General features: G+C 42.8%; 1 protein-coding gene across 1 annotated transcript; it reads left to right on the forward strand.

The window, feature by feature from the left end:
- The first annotated feature begins 9,118 nt into the window (after nt 1–9,118).
- On the forward strand, nt 9,119–15,061 carry LOC116227530 (ly6/PLAUR domain-containing protein 2-like). The gene is made up of 3 exons (XM_031590893.2): nt 9,119–9,209; nt 12,524–12,643; nt 13,528–15,061. The coding sequence occupies exons 1-3, from the start codon at nt 9,158–9,160 to the stop codon at nt 13,731–13,733; spliced, it is 378 nt and encodes a 125-aa protein (XP_031446753.1). The 5' UTR covers nt 9,119–9,157; the 3' UTR covers nt 13,734–15,061.
- The last annotated feature ends 4,072 nt before the right edge of the window (nt 15,062–19,133 follow it).

Below are 19,133 nucleotides of genomic sequence, written 5' to 3' on the forward strand. Positions count from 1 at the left end.
TCCAAGACCACATCAAGAGGAACTGCACTACTGTTCTCCTCTAGACTCCTCTTGACTATTCTTCCAATGCATAAAAAAATTTCAACCCCTCCACTTCTAATCCTTCAAAAAGGTCTCACCCTGTTCATATTGAGCTAATTTCCACTTTTTCCATTTTAATAAATATTTTCATGTGATATTGCAATATCCTGTTGCTGAACTCTTATAAATCATACCTACTAATGTGAAATCAAGAGAGTGGTCATGTGCCCCATTTTCCTGTCTTTCCACGTTTTCCTTCTCTTTCAAAAATTGCTCTTGATCCTGGTATGTTATTGATGTCAGACAAATGACTGTGTAGTGTATTTTTCCCTTCTCTCTTTCATTTAGACAGTAAATTATGATCACGTGACACCAAGTAGTCTTGAACCTGATCAATTTATGAACAGTATTTGAGAGAGAACCTGTAACTCTTTGTCAGTATTCAGTCTAAGTGTTCCAGCGTGGGAAATATCCTGTCTCACTTTCCTTGAACTTGAACATACTAAACTCTTTCATTCTATCCTAGGCGTGATTATTTCTATTTCTGGACATGTGTATGCTGCCATTACTCCTAAAGTCAAAATCTTTCCATATTAAAGAAATGGTTTAATTTAATACTCAGTTTTCATCGTATTATATCTTCACTGCTTTCTTTTTTCTCCCAGTGTAAGGGCTAAAGAATTTTAATGTTGTAATGTCCTTCCTGACACTTAATTCATTTTAACTTCTGCAAATTTTCACTTGATATGTTTCTCACTTTCTATCATGTCATTGTGTCTGATGCTCAGTTTTTCCTTCCATTCTTTTTAGGTTTATCTCTTCTTTCCAGAATAATCTTCGTGGTTATTCACTCTTTTCAGCCCACAGTTATTTTCCTGTAGTTACTTATTCCTCACTTTTCCTCTTTGATAGGAAAACAATTTCTAGACACACCTCTGAATTTTTATTGGTAGGGAACCACTGGCTTCATGTCTCACAGGTACATCTTCCAGCTCATTGCTCACTCACCCTTCCTCTAGCCACCTTATAATAATGTTTATCTGCAGTATATGTTTAGCTTAAACTAAATTAATCCAACACTGAGCTACATTGAAGGACAATGCTGTTCCAAGTGTGCTTCAACCCCTTAGTTTAACCATCAGAGTATGCAATCTCAAAAAGCAGCTCTGCAAGGAGGGGAGGTATGGAGGAGTAATGTAAGAGATGATTGATCTGTTGTAGGTAGGTAAATGGAGCTGAAGTCAGATAAGACTGAAATAAGTTTGAACAGCTAAGCTCTGGAAACATAGGATGCCCAGAAGCAACATTTGTAGAGAAGGAAAAAGAGATACCATTGATCTTTTCCATTGGAAACCACCAGTAATTGAGGAAAGAGCCTGAGAGTTTGCTCCTACTAGGAATGATTGGCACAGTCCTGTGTGAGGATTGTAGTTCTTTCTCCTGTTTGAGTTAAAATGTCCTCTTGTTCAAGACACTCACCCAAAAACAGAGATGGCAAAGAAAAGTTTAATGACAAAGACCCATTTGAGAAATGTTGTCTTCTACAGCTGTCATTTGAAGACAAATACGAAAGGTATTCATTATGCCATCACATTAAGTGTGATGGCAGGGAAGAGAATATTAATTACTGAGAATACCTGATGTCACGCACTAGCCCCATTCTCATCCTGCTTCTCCAGGAGCACTCACGACCAAGCTGACAGATTTTAATAGCTGACCTTCTACAATAAAATCACAACAGATTTATTATGCTGCAAGTGTACTGCATCCCAGGGTGCACAAGTGCAGCTGGCCTATGCACAGTTTGTAATTGCTTTATATTCATCTTTGCATAGAAGTCTTGCTGAAGCTCCATCCAACCTACTCCATAACAATATTCAATCAAGGTTATCTAGGCAAATAAAAATACACCTCCATTTTTGACATTCTTAATTCACTTTTCTTCCAAAGTAGTTATGTAAGTAGCCCCTTCAGAAAAATATCCAAGAGATATCCAGCAGGATTCGTACAGTTATGCATTCTGTTCAGCTTAACAATGTCTCAGTGTTAGGGAGAAAGGAAGGCATATACTTAGAACACAGTCATGAAGTCCCTAATAAATAATACTGCACAAAAGAAAGTTTGTTGCTTGTGGAAAATCTTTCTAGTGGTTGAGTGAAGTACCAGTTCCAGACCTATAGCCTGAGCTATGTATGCAGAGCCTAGAACAAGCTTCTTCCATCAGTCATCAACCTAGTGCAGCCCTACCCAAGAGCAAGGCTGGGAATGTAAACAGAAAAAGTCTGGTGGAATTTTTCAACAGCATGACAAGAGCTGTTATTACTACTTTATCTGCAAAATAATCTTGAAATCCTACATAATAAGGTGCATGAGACAACAATGCTTGCAGCCAGCCACATCCTCAGGAGTAGCTCTGTTTTAGATGTCAAGATGTTGACATCTTCCAGAAAAGTACAGTCCAATGAAAGTGTCTGAGCCAATGTAGCTCCCTGTGAGTATCTTGAGTGTAATCTCATAGATGTCTGGAATAAGCTGCTGTTGTGAGATATTCTTGTCCACGTTTTTTTCAAACTCATTCTGAGGGTTTCGTACACAGCAGTTTTTGCTTCCACTGACCACTCAGCTCCAGTGATGTCTTCTGGGATATCTTACTTTGGCACTTCTAAACTCATTATCACTGGAGTTGGATGCAGCTGGTAAGATGCACACTTTCACTCCGGGTCAGCTGGTCCACAACTTCAGCAGGTGCCTTTCAGTGGCAGTGAAAGCAAGCAGGCAATCCAGAATGTCATTCATTTGTTTTGGTGAGGCAATTGTCTGGAGCAGATATAAATAATAGTGCATGTGTCTACTAGGCTGCAAAAATAAATATGTTTATGGTGATTCATTCTAGAGACATATATAGAATCATAGCATAGAATCGTTGACTGGTTGGGTTGGAAGGGACCTTTAAGATCACTCAGTTCCAACCCCCATGCTAAAGATATGGGAGGATATAGATCAGCTGTCCCCAACTCAGGATTTGTGACTTACTTCAATATGTTTGCTACCATGAACATTTCCAAAAGTTATGGTCTTCTCCAATTTTTGTTAATTGGTGCTCCCACAGCTTTGATCCCTGTGGAGATGTCTCTGATCACGTCGATCCCAATGACAGTGACAAGTTTCTTTGCAATATTATTCCAGCTATCACAGTGGATGCCTATGGTGACATGCATAGTAAGCTGTTTTCAGTATTGATCAAGGCTTATTATTTAGACTAGCTCATGATAAGGCATTTAGGCCTGTATCTGATGATAGACTTTGCTATTAACACGAGTAAAAGCAATAGCCTGAAGAACAGGCTTGCTGATAACACGGTTGTCAATTCAATCAGTGAAAGGCACTGCTACTGACAGTGAAGTGGTGACAAAGTGATGTGGACTAAGTGATCAGTCGCAGACTCATTAACAGTCCCTAGTGTTGTCAGAAGTAAATGACATCTTAAATTAAGAGGGAGAACTCAAGAGGGAAAATGTTCCTTCTAAAGGAATGGAGGTGCCAGACCCTTGATTCTGGCCAGTCATTTCATGTTGTCTGCTCCTAAACTGCTGCAGGATGTTGCTCAAAGACTGACAATGCAATCGGTGGATCAAAGAGTAAACCAAGACATTGGAGACACCAAGCCAACCACAGCCCCCAAGAGTACTCCCAGCACCTTTCAGCCTTGGCTTTAAATTACCCAACATATAGATGGAAAATCACATATTCACAAGGTCCTCTCTGTCATAAGTACCTGTCATAACATGCAGTTCTGGTTCACATCTCAAAGACTTTCACATATTCTTGGCACCAACCAACAGACAGGGGAATCCCAGCGTAACAACGATTATTGGAGACTTTCATGTGAGGTGACATACATGCTATGTCTATGTCAGTCTTTAAAAGGAGCCAAGATTCATCCTGTGATCCTGAGAACATCTGGCACAGCTCATACCACATAGCTAACCTGTCTTATCCCCACAACCAGAATGGTAGAATTATACCAGAAAATATCTTTGGCCCACAGTGTGTTTTACAGTGTGGCTGGGTACCATCTGGAACAGATCCAGTGGGTTCAGGCCATAACAGGGACAGGGAGTACAGCAAGTGATACTAGGAAGTGCTTGAGTCCATGATAGAAATGATAGAGGTTAAAGGAACTCCACAATGCCTGTCTTTCCCAAAGGATGAATACCTACAATCTGCAAAATAGGCCCATGTGTTGGGCACTTTGCATGCCCTCTGTAAATACCTGGGAGACTTCTGTTCCTAGGGCTGATGAAACGCATCTGGCAAGGTGATACCTGAAGGCATTATATTCATCCTTGAAGCTGGGAGCAGAGGGACCTGCAGGTACAGAGTCCACATTGCTAGACTCCTCATTTTCTCACAGAGGACTGAGAGACATCATTTCCTTCTCTAAAAACTCAATGGGACTGGAGGTTTTCCTTCCATCTCCACAAGTGCACCTGATTTTTAGCCTAGAGGTTAAAAACACACAACTTGGGAAATGTGACTATAATTTCCTTTTCTATTTTTGAAGAGGTACAATTTACTGTCTCACATCTCCAGATGAAGTTTTCAAATCACTAAAACAAAGTGCACATATGGGAAGAGAGAGGTTAAAGCTCCTCACACATTAACTGAGTCAGCGCTGGGACTCTGGACATCTCTTTGATACTCCCCTATGTGGAGACACCTGTGTTTTATATCAAACCATTCCAGTAAGAAAGATCTAAAGAGCTCCTAAGGGAAGGGTGCTAACTGTGTCATGCTCACACTTTCACCCTTCTCCAGCCCAATGAAATCTACATTCCTTTCCATCCAGTAGAACAGTTTCATAAGGAGGGTGGAGAGCAACTCCACCCGAACAAGCCTATAGTCTTGTTATTAGTGCACACCCTTGGGAGGTGAGAGCTTTGATTAATCAAACACATCATTGAGCATCACTGCAGACATGATCAGGGGCAGCATACTTTCCCACTGTTGAATCACAGATGATGATAGTAGAGCCCATAGACACAGTCATCCAAATGGTACCTAGCAAAAATCTGCCCTCTCTGAATAACAGAAGCTGAACTGAAGCTGACTCAATACACTGTTCACTAATCTCTATATTTTCCTACACTCCTGCCATCACCATGATATCTGGAAACCTGATGGCAAACTCCATCCTGATAAGCAGTTCCCAAAAAAGGCATTGACATCAGGCAGACCAATGTCAAGGCTACAACACTATGGAATCATAGTCATAGAATGGCTTGGGTTGGAAAAGACCTTACAGATCATCTAGTTCCAACTCCCTGCCATGAGCAGAGTTGTCACCTGACCATTCAGATCAGGCTGCCCAGGGCCCCATTCAACCTGGCCTTGAACAGCTTCTTTTGGCAACCTATTTCAGTACCATGATTTTTACCCTGTCTTTGCTTTATAAGGGATGTTATTTTTTGTAATTCTGATTTCCAGCCCAATTTCATAGAACCACAGACTTACAGAATGGTTGAGGTTGGATGGGACATCTGGGTCCATTGGATCCAACCCTTGCTTGAGCAAGAACACCCTGAGCTGCTTGACAAGGACCATGCGCTGGTAGATTGTTAAGATCTCCAAGAAGACTCCACAATCTCACTGGGCAACTTGTGCAAGTGTTGAGTCATATGTACGGTAAAGAAGTGCTTCCTGATGTTTAGATGTGTTGCAGTTGGTGCTCGTTTCCTCTTGGACACCACTGACAAGAGCCTGGCTTTGTCCTCATTACAATCTCCACTAAGATATGTAAAGACATTGATGAGATTCCTAAGAACCTTATTTTCCCTAGGAAGAAAATTCTCATTCTCTCAGCTTCTCCTCACAGGAGAGATGCTCCGAGTCACTTCAGCATTTTAGTGGCCCTCCCCTGGAGTCTATCTTGTGTCTACTAATGTCTATCCTGTACTGTGGGATCCAGAAATTGACCCAATACTCCAGGTGTTTGCCTCACAAGTGCTTAACAGAATGGAAGGATCACTTCCCTAGATCTGCTGGCTATGCCCTGCCTAACACAGTCCAGAACACAATTAGCCTTTTTTTGTGGCAAGGATATGTTCATACCTCATGTACTACCTGGTGGACTCCAGGACACAGAGGCTCTTTCCTGCAGAGTTTTAGAGTTGGGTGGCTCCCAATACTGGTGCATTTAACTCATAGTAGTCTTCACTCAGCTCTAGACCAACAGGATGTTTTATGATGAAAACCTTTCCTTCTGAAATTCTGCTATCTTCATTCAATTCACTTATGGATAAATTGTGCCTCTTTAAAACTCTGATCTCCTGGGATAAAGAGGGCCAGTATTTTCCACTGTCATCTGTCCCAGCTGTCCCAGTTATGCCATTATTTCCCATCTCCATTTTTTTTCTATCTGGAAATAGGGCAATAAAATTCCATGTAAAGTTGTCAGCACTTCAAGAATCAGCCTCTCTCGCAGACTAATCTGTGACTTGAGATTTCGGTTTGGACTCCTTTTCCTTTCTTTTTTTTTTCCGTTTTCTTTTCTTTTTCTTTTCTTTTTCCTTTCTTTCTCTTTTCTTTTTCCTTTCTTTTTCCTTTCTTTCTCTTTTCTTTTTCCTTTCTTTCTCTTTTCTCTTTTCTCTTTCCTTGCCTTGCCTTGCCTTGCCTTTTTTCTTCCCTTGCCTTCCCTTGCCTTCCCTTAGCTTGCTCAAATGTGCCTTTATACTGCCCAGTTACAAGAGAGGATCTGGATTTAAACAGGTGCAGTGGCTTTCACTGAGCAGAATCTTTTCATAGAATGATAGAATGATAGAATGATAGAATCATAGAATCATAGAATCATAGAATCATAGAATGGCCTGGGTTGAAAAGGACCACAATGACCATCTAGTTTCAACCTCCTTGCTACGTGCAGGGTTGCCAACCAGGCTGCCCAGAGCCACATCCAGCCTGGCCTTGATTGCCTCCAGGGATGGGGCATCCACAACATCCTTGGCAACCTGTTCCAGTGCCTCACCACCCTCTGTGTGAAAAACTTCCTCCTAATATCTAACCTAAACCTCCCCTGTCTCAGTTTAAATACATTCCTTTTGTCCTATCACTATCCATCCTCGTAAACAGCCGTTCTCCCTCCTATTTATGCTTTTAAATATTGGAAGGCCGCAACGAGGTCTCCCCAGAACCTTATCCAAGCTAAACAACCCCAGTTCCCTCAACCTTTCCTCATAGGAGAGGTGCTCCAGCCCTCTGATCATCTTACTGCCCTCCTCTGGACCCTCTCCAAGAGCTCCACATCCTTCCTGTGCTGGGGGCCCCAGGCCTGGATGCAGTACTGCAGATGGGGCCTCACAAGAGCCGAGTAGAGGGGGACAATCACCTCCCTCTCCCTGCTGGCCACCCCTCTTTTAATGTAGCCCAGAACACAGTTGGCCTTCCGGGCTGCAAGCGCACACTGTTGACTCAAATCCAGCTTCTCATCCACCAAACCCCCAAGTCCTTCTCTACAGTGCTGCTCTCAAGGTGATCCTCCCCCAGTTTCTATAAATTCCGTGGGATTGCCCCGACCCAAGTGCAGCACCCTGCACTTGGCCTTGTTGAAATTTTTCTACATACTCAATGAATATGTTTCCAATGGTGTTGGTATTTTTGTTGTGGTAGATATATACCTGGTCTCTGACGGCATAGCAAGATAAAATAGAGACAAATGATGGTTTTCAGTCTTAACAACTGGTAAGCAAGCATTAAGGTACATGTCCTCCTCTTCCTTTCCCATGGCACAGTACTAATCATGCTGATGCATGTTTGATCATCTTTGTGTTATCTGTGACTGTGGAAATTTTCATTAGCAGTGCTTCTCAAGTTACTGTGAACTCTTAGAGGAGCAGCGCTTCCCCCCTACTTCCTCCCTCCAAAAAAAAAAAAGAAAATCACTCTCAAATGAGGTATGGAATGGTGGGAATGCCAATGTGCATCATCACAGTGGTCCCATGGCCAAAAATCAATCTGTGTGCTCACTTTGTCTCCCACCCCTGAAGCACCTGAGTGCTTCACAGTGAATTACAAACTTTCATACTGTAACTTATTCAGCTCTTTTATGGGAAATTGCATAATGCTGGGGTTTTCCACCCTGGATCACAACAAAACCAACAAAAAGTGCATTTTTCCCACAGAACGCAAAAATGCTATTGGCATTTTCTCCCTAACCACAAACTTTTAAGCCCTTTCCACAGATACTGTGTAAGATTTGGAAAAATTATGTTTGAAAGTCTGCCTTGAAATGCATTAAAGGAAAATGTTCCTTCTGGGAAGGGATGGAAGATGGGAATACTGAACTAGTTCTCCATGTTGTGTTTATGTCTCATTTTCAGAATAGAATTTGCTAAACAGTTTATATCTTGGGCTTTGCTTTCTAATCTGCCAGGATAACTCAGGACCTGAAACAATGTGATGTATCCAAACCCCAGACTTGGAGGCTCCACCTGATGTGCTTCTCCTTCACTGCCTTTCAGTAACTCCCATGCCCAGCAACTAAGAACTATGGCTCAATTCATAACTAAGCCCCTGGGAGACAGAAACTGAGTTGTTTCTGCACAGTATTTGGGAAAATAGACATGCTTTGTGCAAATCCAACCACGCCAGATTCCTGCCTGCCAGCCCAGAGAACATGAAAACATGGCACAAATTTTGGGGATGCTGAGCCAACACAGGTGGAAGCCCAACCTGCTGCCACTTGCATCTTGCCTGATGTTGCCCAACTCAATATGCATGACACAATCTGGATCTCAGCTCACAGAGCCAGACTTGAAGGAACAAACATACCCTGTCGCATTCCCTATCCAAGCACCTTTGCAGTGCAGGCTGTTTTTTCTTTTCCATGGGACCAGCCTCAGGTCATAAACCTGAAGAGGAGATGAGGTATGGTTGGAGTCTGCTCATCGCGGTGATGTCACCTTCTCCAGGAACTCATTCCTCTGCAAATCCCAATCCAGGCTGGAGCTGGGCTTCCCCTCTGTTAAACCCAGGGGAATCCGCCCACAGGATCAAGAGGAGGTGCAGGGTGGAAAGAGATATAAAGCTACCCAGGAGCAGCTCAACTTTACTGCCCTAGTTGCACGGATCTACTCTCAGCATGAAGATGCCTCTGGTGGGGCTGCTGCTTGGCCTGGCATGCATAGAGTTGGGTAAGGCTGCTGCATTCTTGACACTATGGGGACCCTCCGAGAAATGCCTGGGAGGGGAGGAGATGGGCAGCAATGCAGAAAGACCTGGTAGGACAAATGATGTTTTAATATATTTGAGAATATTAACAGATAGAGGAAAAGGGATATTCATTCCTGTTGTGGAGAACTGTTATGCCTCTCATAGAGAGCAGAACAGACCCATGAGTGATCTTATGTCTCCCATTCCCATTCATGCTGGATCTCAGGGTGCAGAAGACTGACATTAGTTTTTGTAATGCTAAGGGGTGAAGGACACGTGGTACAGGGCGACACAAGTGCGGGTGAGGTCTTTAGGCATCAGGACAGAAATGGGTGAGAGCATGACAAATAACTCCAGGAACTTTGTGAAGGTTAATGAAACCAATAGATTTCAGTCTTCAAAGTAATTTCAAGATATTAGGCGATAGGAATAGATAGGAAATTCCTTTGGGTCTGTCTGGGTGTGGACTCTACTGGATCAGTCTTGACCAAGCTGGTCGTAGAGTCCAGTTATTGTTATGCTCTCTCCCTCTCTGTGATCTACTGCAAATATTCCATTTCTTGTTAAATGGGTCATTCTTAGAGAGACACAAACATTGTGGCTTTCATCTTCTATCCCATGGTCACCAGAAATCCTTAGGCAGCTTTGATGGGACTTTGAGAGATCTCAAAGGAAAAGCATCCTGGGTAGGAGTTGAATATTCTCAATGCCATATGGGCATTACTACATGAAGATCATCCATAGGGCTGCCAGTGAAAGATGGCTGAAAGGCATACACCTTGCAAACATTATGCACAGAAGTGTTGAGTCTTGTCCTCAAGCTGCATTGTATTGTTTTATTCCTTTTATCCTCATTCTTCCTTCCCTATATCTGTGAAGCAAACCCAAAATTCATTTCCTTACATGCTCTGTGTTGAACACACCATAGAGCTGAATCTAGAAAGGTACAGACACTTTTATACAGTTACTTCAATTTATTACATTTCAGTATATGTATGTACGGGTTTTTTTTTTAGTTTGTTTGGTTTCTCTTTTCAAGACTCTTCACAGATGGTATATTATGTTTCTGCTTCCATCCAGGCTTGTTCTAGATTTAATGGCATTGCTAAGGAGCTGGCAGGGCAGGTTTTCATCCACTGGTCTTGAAGAAGTTTACAGGAGCAGAGTAGCATCAACACCCTTTGCTTTATAGTTGAGGCTGAGGCAGATACGGCTTTTCTGGGATGATGCAGTGGGAGGCAGCTGGGTTAGACAGCACTTGCAGCTCAGGAATATACCTGTAGCAAATAGATCCATTGGACATGTGTCTATAACTGATTACTTTTCTATATTTCAAGTGTTGTACTGGTTTGATCAAAGAAATGTTCATTACATTTTAAGATTTACACAAGCTTTGAGATATAACAAGTCTTGAACCACAAGAGGCAATGCAGAAATTAGTGTTTGTTTCTATAGAATATATGAATCTATACTTTGAACATGCTTGTAGATGGCCCAAGATAAATTACTAACCTTCCAGAATTTTAAAACAAAGGGGTAGAAAGTGTCATTGGACAATGATGGACAATGGTTATTTGCCTTGGGTCAGGACATAGCACTCTCCTCAATGTTCAGTTCATCTCTTCTGCTCTTGTCCTGACAACTCTGGACTTTCCTCTTCTACTACAGTCTTCCCACAAAAGAAATGTCCCCACATATATTCATTGAAATAATAAGAGGCAGAGGGATGATGGTTTTCTCTGCTCTTAACTGGAATTAATTCCTCCAGAAAACATGATACAGTACTGTTCACACATCCAAAATGGTGAGGTTTGGAAACCAGCTCGACCCAGACCAGTTCCTCAGATGATTTGAACTGGCACTGCTCTGCCCATACATCCACACACAAGATGGTCCTTCACACCCAAAACACACATCCTTGTATTTGCAAGGTTGAAAACTTTCTGATTTTTCTCCCACATGCACAACGTATTAAGATATCAAAAATATGCATTAAAAAAAAATCTCTTGTGGATCATTCCAAAGCTATCCTCAAAAATCCTCAAATTGGATAAACTCAAGCTAAAAATTTCTTTCTACCTTTGCAAAGAGGATAGAGAAAATTTTGCATCATGAAGGTTCTGTTGCACGGCTGAGTTTTTCAAAAGTTGTGCTAAGAGAAATAGATGCCCTGGAAATCCATTTTGTCACTGGGTGTTCAAGAAACTGCCTTCAAAAATATTTATCCTTATCACATAGTCCCAGGAGTTTCTCTGTAATAGCAGAACTAGTGGCAAGAATACATCATCTTTCTGCTGTTTTATCAATAGATGGCAGTGGATACATTTGCAGTGGTTCATCAGCTGCTGCATTGCTGGAAGATGCGTAGCACAGAAAACATCGATCTGGGCTGTTTTCTGATGTAAAGTCACACCAGCATGACTCTGAAAAATATGCACACTCAGTATCTTTTGGCTGTGGATGGGCAGGTCTAGTAGCAAGACTTTTGAGCAACTGCTGCGATCAAGGCTTGCATAGGTAAAGGAGTCCCTGTGTCGACATCCACCGCCTTGTAGCATCATCTCTTTCAGAAAAAAAAAACAGCAGCAACCCCTGATGAGTTTTTAGGCCACGTTCAACCCTTAGGATCTCTGGTACAGCTCTGAAATTTAAATTCCACTCTCAGTTATTAAGCTGTTCAGAAAACCCTCTAAATAAGCAGAATGGAGTCCTGAAAATTCAACTTCAGTGACTGTCTCTGTGGAAGAAGGAACTATAGATGAATGTTGCTCAAAGCAGAAGGAGCTATTTCACTCTCTGTATTGCAGCACATCTTACACAGGATGCACAAAAGTGCCCCAGTTCAGGCCGGATCAGTTCCCTAAATCTAAAATTTGATTCATTTTAAGGAAAAGATACTATCTTTTTCTTTGAGTCTGTAGAACAACAGCAAACTACCCCGCTGTAATGCACGTGAACAGTCACAGCCATGGATTGGTCCCTAAACAGCTGATGGGCCAAACCCCTCCAAGGATTTTATTAAAGCTGCTCAAGCAGACGTTCCCTATAGATCTGCTCTTTTCAGGCTGCTGAGCCCAAAAAGCAATGATAATGCCCAACCTCATCCTTGGATCTGGGGTTTGGTCTTTGCCCTTGACATACCCAAGTTTTGCCACTGTCTCTAGCTGTGTGTAGTTTCCAGGGTCTGTGCATCTTGAGCTGGGGGATGAAGCAGTTACCATAACAAATTCTCTACAATAGACTTGCTGTCTTTGCTTCCGTGATCAACTCAAAAATGTTTTGTTCTCCTCTGCAGCCCAGTCCTTGCAGTGCTACACATGCAAGGTGCCAATGGACATTTCCAAGTGCAGAACACCCACAGAATGTCCCCCGAGAGCCAAGGTGTGCACAACAACTCTGCACTCTGTAGACTTAGGTAAGTCTCATTTCTTTCTTTGAGTGGTGCTAGAACACTAAGTTCATCAAGCCTAGTCCTATCCATCCACAATGTGTGCACTAAACCATGTCCCTCTGTGCCACATCTCCATGTTTCTTGAACACCTCCAGGAAAAGCAACTCCACCACTTTCCTGGGCAGCCTGTTCCACTACCAATATCCAATATCTTGGAGCAAGATGAATCCTTTGTGAACCAAATAATCTTCCTCCATGCTTCCCTCTCCCCAGCTTAGGTTATTCTTTACTTCTCTGCAAGAATCCACGTGGGGTTATCCAGGGTAAGAAGGAGAAAAGTTCACTGAACTCAGAGCTTCATAGTGAAGCACACAGGACTCAATCCACTTACTCTATTATGCCTTTCCTAGTTCTATGCATTACAGATCCTGAAATGTCAGATGTGTGAAAACATATTGCAGAAGCACAAGCACTCCTTGTTTGTAGACATTCTCACTTAGCACCAGTGAGAAAAAAAACCTTCAGCATGCTAGTATTATATCAGTGCTTCTTGACATTTCCATTTCCTATGCAAAACTATTGCAGGAGCAACCCACCTGAACAAAACATGCAGAAAATTGTGTTATTTGTTTGCACTAGAATAAATTTGGATGGAACAGGAAGGAGAGTGGGAGGCAACAGGGAAAAACAGGGGACTTGCTCCTTCAAAGAGCAGTTTGGATTACAGGCACAAGTAGACTAAAGATGATCCCCCCTTAATTTGTCTTTGTTGACCTATAAACACTGCACCTTCAAGTTCTGTCCGTTGGACAAAGGCAGCATTGCTAAAAGCCAGTTGTTTGCACTTCCCTTCACCATTTTGTTCTCTCTCTTCTACTTCTCCCCCTTTTCCAATGCATTCATTCCAGGTTACCCATTTTTTGGCAACATCACCGTGACAAGAAGCTGTGAAGAGGAGTGTGTCACCTATGAAGGGATAGGGTCAAATAGACCAACATCATGCTGCTATACTGACCTCTGCTCTGATGACACCAGCAAGGGGGAGAGAAGCAGCTCTGCAGTGCTGGGTGTGATGGCCATGGTTTTTGGCACGCTCCTCCAGTGTGTTCTGTGATGTTGATGGGTATCTGTGCTCCAGTCAAAGCATTCTTACTCCTCTCTCCGCCAATATACCTTGTGAACTTTGAGATACCCTGGGAAAACTTCTTCACTCAAGTGTGTCTTCACCCATCTTCAGTGCTGTGAATTCAATGGGATTCAAGCCAAAAGTTTGGGCATTCGGAACTAAAATCCTCAAATTTCCACTTTCCAGCTGATATAAACGGATGTTCTTCACCTATGGTTGCTTCTGTTCCCCAGAACCCACATCTTACCTTGCAGCTTTCTTCACTGGGGAGCAGAAGTGGATAAAGAGTGGTGGCTCTGAGCAGCACGAGGGACTGGGCAGTACCCCCAAGGCTTGAGAGTGAACCCAGCAAGAGCAAGGGCTGTACTCACATTGGACACAATGGATCTCCCACACAGTGTACATCTGTGACAGTAACCTAATGCAAAACCTCCCAAATACCTGCAACTCTTCATCAGGATCTTGCTTTATTTTCTTTCTACACTGGGTGCAATCTCCTGAGCCAGATGGATGTTGCAACCTTCCCAGTACTCAACAAAGTGCAGTGTGCAATTGTAAGGAGCTGGCTTTTAAATCTGTCCGGAATAAGTTATGGAATGGGTTCAGAAGGTCTCAGCCTTCATGCATGAAGATGGGATATATTTCTGAAAAGCTCAGAAGATGTTCAGGATGAAGAACTCGAAGCTAGTTAAACTGATAAAAGCAAATCAAGAAGTTTGGGCAGAACAAACTCCCATCAGCCCTTTGCCTGAGCTCAGATTGCAATCAGAGCCCCTGGCTTTCTCCTTCCAGATGTTTTACAGACTGTTTCTAGCAATTTCTCCTATTACTCTGCCCTTCCCCATTCCTTCACAGAGGGATGACAGGAAAGGAAAAGTAATGATTATTTCAGACTTTAGGTCTGGGAAAAGTCAGTGGCTCCACCCAGTGCTGAAGATTTGCTCCGATTCTCCCTTGGAGCAACACAACAATTTGGTTTTGATGCTTCGACTGCTGTAAAAACAGGAGTGGAAGCAGATTCAAACAAGTTAGGCATGCCCAGCTTATAGATCTTTTGGGGAAGGGAAAGCTGAGGAACATGCATTTTTCTCTAGTCTTATTCCTTGGCTCATGGGGAATGAAAGAGGCAAAGGGCAGCATGACTACATCCCATGAATTGTCTTAACACATTCATAATGTTTCTGCCATGTCCTCTGTGGCAAACTCAGTTTTCACTCTATCTCCATTAACAGACATCTAGGAAAAAATCATCATCTAGGAAAATCTAAGAGTAAGAAGGGGACTTTCCGGATGAGAACCCAGTGAATAAAGTTGGATCCTCCAGTTTTCAGCCTGCAGTGTCTTTCTTGTGTGCTCAGCATGTCTTTGGAAAATTTCCTGCACATCAAGGTCTGAATAAGGAGAGAAGTGCCAGGGAGGGAGAAAGCTACAAAAGAGGACAAACAAAGGAGGAGAGAAACACTCCTTGCAAGAGCTAGATTAAAGGCTGGTGGGAGAGGACTGGGAGGAGGGCAGTAGAAGGGTAAAAGACCATGACTGGTTACAGAATGCTTATTTAGGGCATGCACAGGGAGAAGTAGGATTTTTTTCCTTGTCTTGCATGTAACAAGGGAAAAACAGTTGAACTCAGTGCTGCAAGGTGAGTAGGTGGCTGTGAACAACGATGCTGTGGGTGGGGACCAATGCCTTCCTTGTACCACTGGTGCTGGTGGTGAGCATCCTGCATCTCACTGCACTGACAATCTCTTGCTTCCTGGGATTTCCCTGATGAAGCAGCTCTGTTGCCAAAGCATCAAGCATCTTGTGTGGAAAATAGAGCAGAAAGCTCGAAGCACTTGAAATACATTCCTATATTAGGCAAGTCTTTAGCACAATGTGTCAGAGGTGCAAAATTTCACAGCAATATTCATCTGTTCATGCTCTGCTGGTCCTAAGCCACAGGACAGACAGCTGGAAGCCCTTGCAAAGTTTAATTCACATCAAACTTCTGCTTCTGTTATTGCTGTTATTTATTCTGTCTGCTTTGTCTCTGGGAATTAAACTCAGTGAGAACCACTGCCCCAGTAAAATCAGAATACTGCCAGGAGATTCAAAGGTATTTGCAGAATTTTGCATCACTGGGTCAAGTGGACATATGGAGGTAGAAGTTTAAATATAGGCTGAATAAAATAGAACACAGAGATAAGTGTCTCTAAAGGGACATAAAAAGATGTGCGGCCCCTCGACATGAGGCTACAGCACTGCTGTAACTGGAGGATTTTACCTGCCCCTTTGCAGGCTTGTCTCCTTTGATTGTTGGACTAGATGATATTAGTGGTTTTCTCCAACCTTAATGACTCTATGATTCTCAGCAATCGCTTTGTGCAGAGACAGGGATATTATCTCTAGACTTGAGGGCATTCCTTGATGCCTTATGCTTTATTTGGACTAGCAGTTGCCTTTTCCACCACCTTCCAGCAATTCTGCAAATGTGGGGCAGCCCTACAGATGTATGATCCTTATCACTCATTTTCAAATCCGGAGGTGAAGTTTTCATCCATTCAGGAATTAAAGAACAAAGCAAAACAGAGAGTGAAATTTCATGGAGACGTTTGAATACCCAGTTGCTGGGGGTGTTCAAACTGGTATACTCAGCTGAGTCTTGTCTCCAGTCAACTGTCAGTGCTATGTTTGTCAGTGCCACCAAGGCAAACAACAGCTTTCATTGTGGTCTCTATGACTCAAAGGTGGAGTGAGCACTTCAGAGATTTCTTCATCTTACGGAAACACGGTGTACACACAAAACTGGCTTGAGCTGAATCAGCAGAGCAGATCCATGGCTACCTGTGGGTCTTAGTCTCAGAATCACAAGGGGAGGACAGCACAGTCATTGATGTCGTTTAGTTGGAATTCAGTAAGGGCTTTGACACAGTTCCATCCTTCTCTCCAAATTGGAAAGATTGGATCAGATGGGTGGACTGTTCAATGCATGATGAACCGCCTGCAGGTTCAAACCCAGAGAGTGGTGGCCAATGGCTCAGTGCCTGGATGGAGATCAGTGACAAGTGGTGTCCCACAGGGGTCAGTACTGAGACTGATGCTCTTTAACATCTTCATCGGTGACAACAATGGGATTGAGTGCACCCTCAGAAAGTTTGCAGATGACACCAAGCTGTGGGGTCCAGTCAACCTGTCCAAGCGATGAGATGCCATCCAGAGAGATCTAGACAGGCTGAGCAGTGGGCCCAGGAAAACCTCATGAGATTCAACAAAGCCAAATGCCAAAGTCTTGCACTTGGGTCATGGCAATCCCAGCTGTTTGTACAAGCTGGGGGACAAAAGAATAGAGCACAGCTCTGCCAAAAAAGACCTGAGGGTACTGGTGGATGGGAAGCTAGATGTGAACCAGTAATGTGCCCTTGCAGCCAAGAAAGCTAGTCTTATTCTGGGCTGCATCAAAAGGAATGTGGCCAGCACAGTGAGGGATTTGATCCTGCCCCTCTACTCTGCATTTTTGAGACCTCACCTGGAGGTTTCCTTCTGCCTCCATATATGGAGTCCTCAGTACAGGAAAGATATTCACCTGTTGGAGAAAGCCCAGAGGGGGCCACAAAAATGATCCCAGGGATGGAAAACCTTGCCTACAAGGACAGGCTGAGAGAGCTGGGGCTGTTCAGCCTGGAGAAGGCACTGGAGAGACCTGATATTAGCCTTCCAGTATGTAAAGGGGGACTAGAAGAAAGAAGGAGTCAAACTTCAGCAGGGTCTGCTGTGATAGGACAAGGGGAAACCATTTCAAACTAAAGGAGGAGAGATTTTGATGAGATTTAAGGAAAAAGTTTTTTAGGATAAAGTTGGTGAGGCACTGGAATGGGTTGCCCAGAGATGTGGTGCATGCCCTGTCTGTGGAAATATTCAAGGTCAGGCTGGATGAGTCTCTGAGGAGAGTAGGGATCTAAATGTAGGTGTCTCTGTTCATTACAGGGGAGTTGGACTAGGAGGCCTTTAGGGATCTATTTCAACTCGAATGATTCAATACTACTTCCTATCCAAACTATGTGATATAGGCTAGAAAATGATATTAACTGTGCACTGCTGGAAAAAACTACTGGAGAGAATGATTCCAGTGTCTCAGTAAGCTAAAATTTGATCTTGCATTGAGTCCTGAAGCTTTGAATCCCACGAAGGCACCAGTGGTGCTGCACAAACACTGTGATTAATACTTAGAGAGCCGTGGTTTCCAGCAGCGATCATTTGCAGTTCCTTTCCACAAGTCACAGCAGGACACTGTTCACATCATGCATAGATGTGAGAGGTGGTAGTTATCCTGGCATGCCCTGATTGCAGCCTGGCTCAAGCTGCAAGGTGGGAAACACCAGGAGATGTTTTGCTGCTTGATCTCTTTTAATTTGATATATTTTTTCTTCCCAGGGAAGAAGGGAAAGAGAGAAAAATAAACCCATATAGCTCTTATGGAAGGTGCGTTAATCCTATTGGGTCTGAAAGTAATAGAGAAGAGACAAGGGGAGAAATTATTGCAAAACTCCAAGAAAAGGGGGGAAAAGAGGGGGTATTTGCACAGTCCAGACATTTAAAATAAAATAAATCTTTGATGTAATCTAATAAAGAAGGAACTTGTAGTTCTTGCTAAAAATACCTATCTAGAACATAAATATACATTAGCAAGTAGCTGCAAGGCTTCTGGAGTTATCTGCCATAGTCTTATATTTACAGATAGGGATTTAAATGTTTAATACTGCACATTCAAAAGAAAGACACTTCATCTGAAGTAGCTATTAATTATAGAAGGCACTTGGCAGGACTGAAAGAACAGCAGGAGAAATATCATTTTCAGTATCATTTCCAAATTATTTCTTATCTAAAATCTATCATGTGCTTTTTTTTTCCTGTCTTTCTTAAAATAGATCAGTTTTTCCATATTAGGCCACGGGTGACTTGAAATGGCTGCCTCTTACACATCAGCACGTCCTTTCTTTTTTCAGTACAGCCCCAGGTCTAAGAATAAAGCAAACCCCACCAAAACGAGGTTAAAAAGTCCTGAATTGGATATGTTGAGGAAGTAGAGAGGCAAGCATTGTGGCTGGTATCTCAATTCAGCAAAGTCATTTAGGGTCACTTCAAATTCATTAATTCAAGAGGGATGGTCTGGAGTATTGCAGAAGGATGAGGCAGGTAGACCTTATTGGCAGAGACTGCCTTCCTTATTTCCTAGCTTTATAAGCCCAAGTTTGCCATGAGGTTTTTAAAAAAATATAAGGATACAACCATTCTGTGCCCTATCTGAGGCTGGTATGGACCAGTGAGAATGTAGTCCTAAACTCTTTTTGCCACTTAGCTTCTATTATACATGCATGGATGGTATGGGGTATGACCCATGTCATACATGGG

This window comes from Phasianus colchicus, chromosome 3, assembly GCF_987193195.1.
Source record: "Phasianus colchicus chromosome 3, bPhaCol1.hap1.1, whole genome shotgun sequence".
Lineage (NCBI taxonomy): Eukaryota > Metazoa > Chordata > Aves > Galliformes > Phasianidae > Phasianus > Phasianus colchicus.

Excerpts from the sequence above, each read along its gene's own strand:
- LOC116227530 (XM_031590893.2), top strand. The coding sequence starts at position 9,158 with ATGAAGATGCCTCTGGTGGGGCTGCTGCTTGGCCTGGCATGCATAGAG. Across the intron at positions 9,210-12,523 it reads CCTGGCATGCATAGAGTTGG|CCCAGTCCTTGCAGTGCTAC; the intron begins GTAAGGCTGCTG and ends TCTCCTCTGCAG. Across the intron at positions 12,644-13,527 it reads TCTGCACTCTGTAGACTTAG|GTTACCCATTTTTTGGCAAC; the intron begins GTAAGTCTCATT and ends CATTCATTCCAG.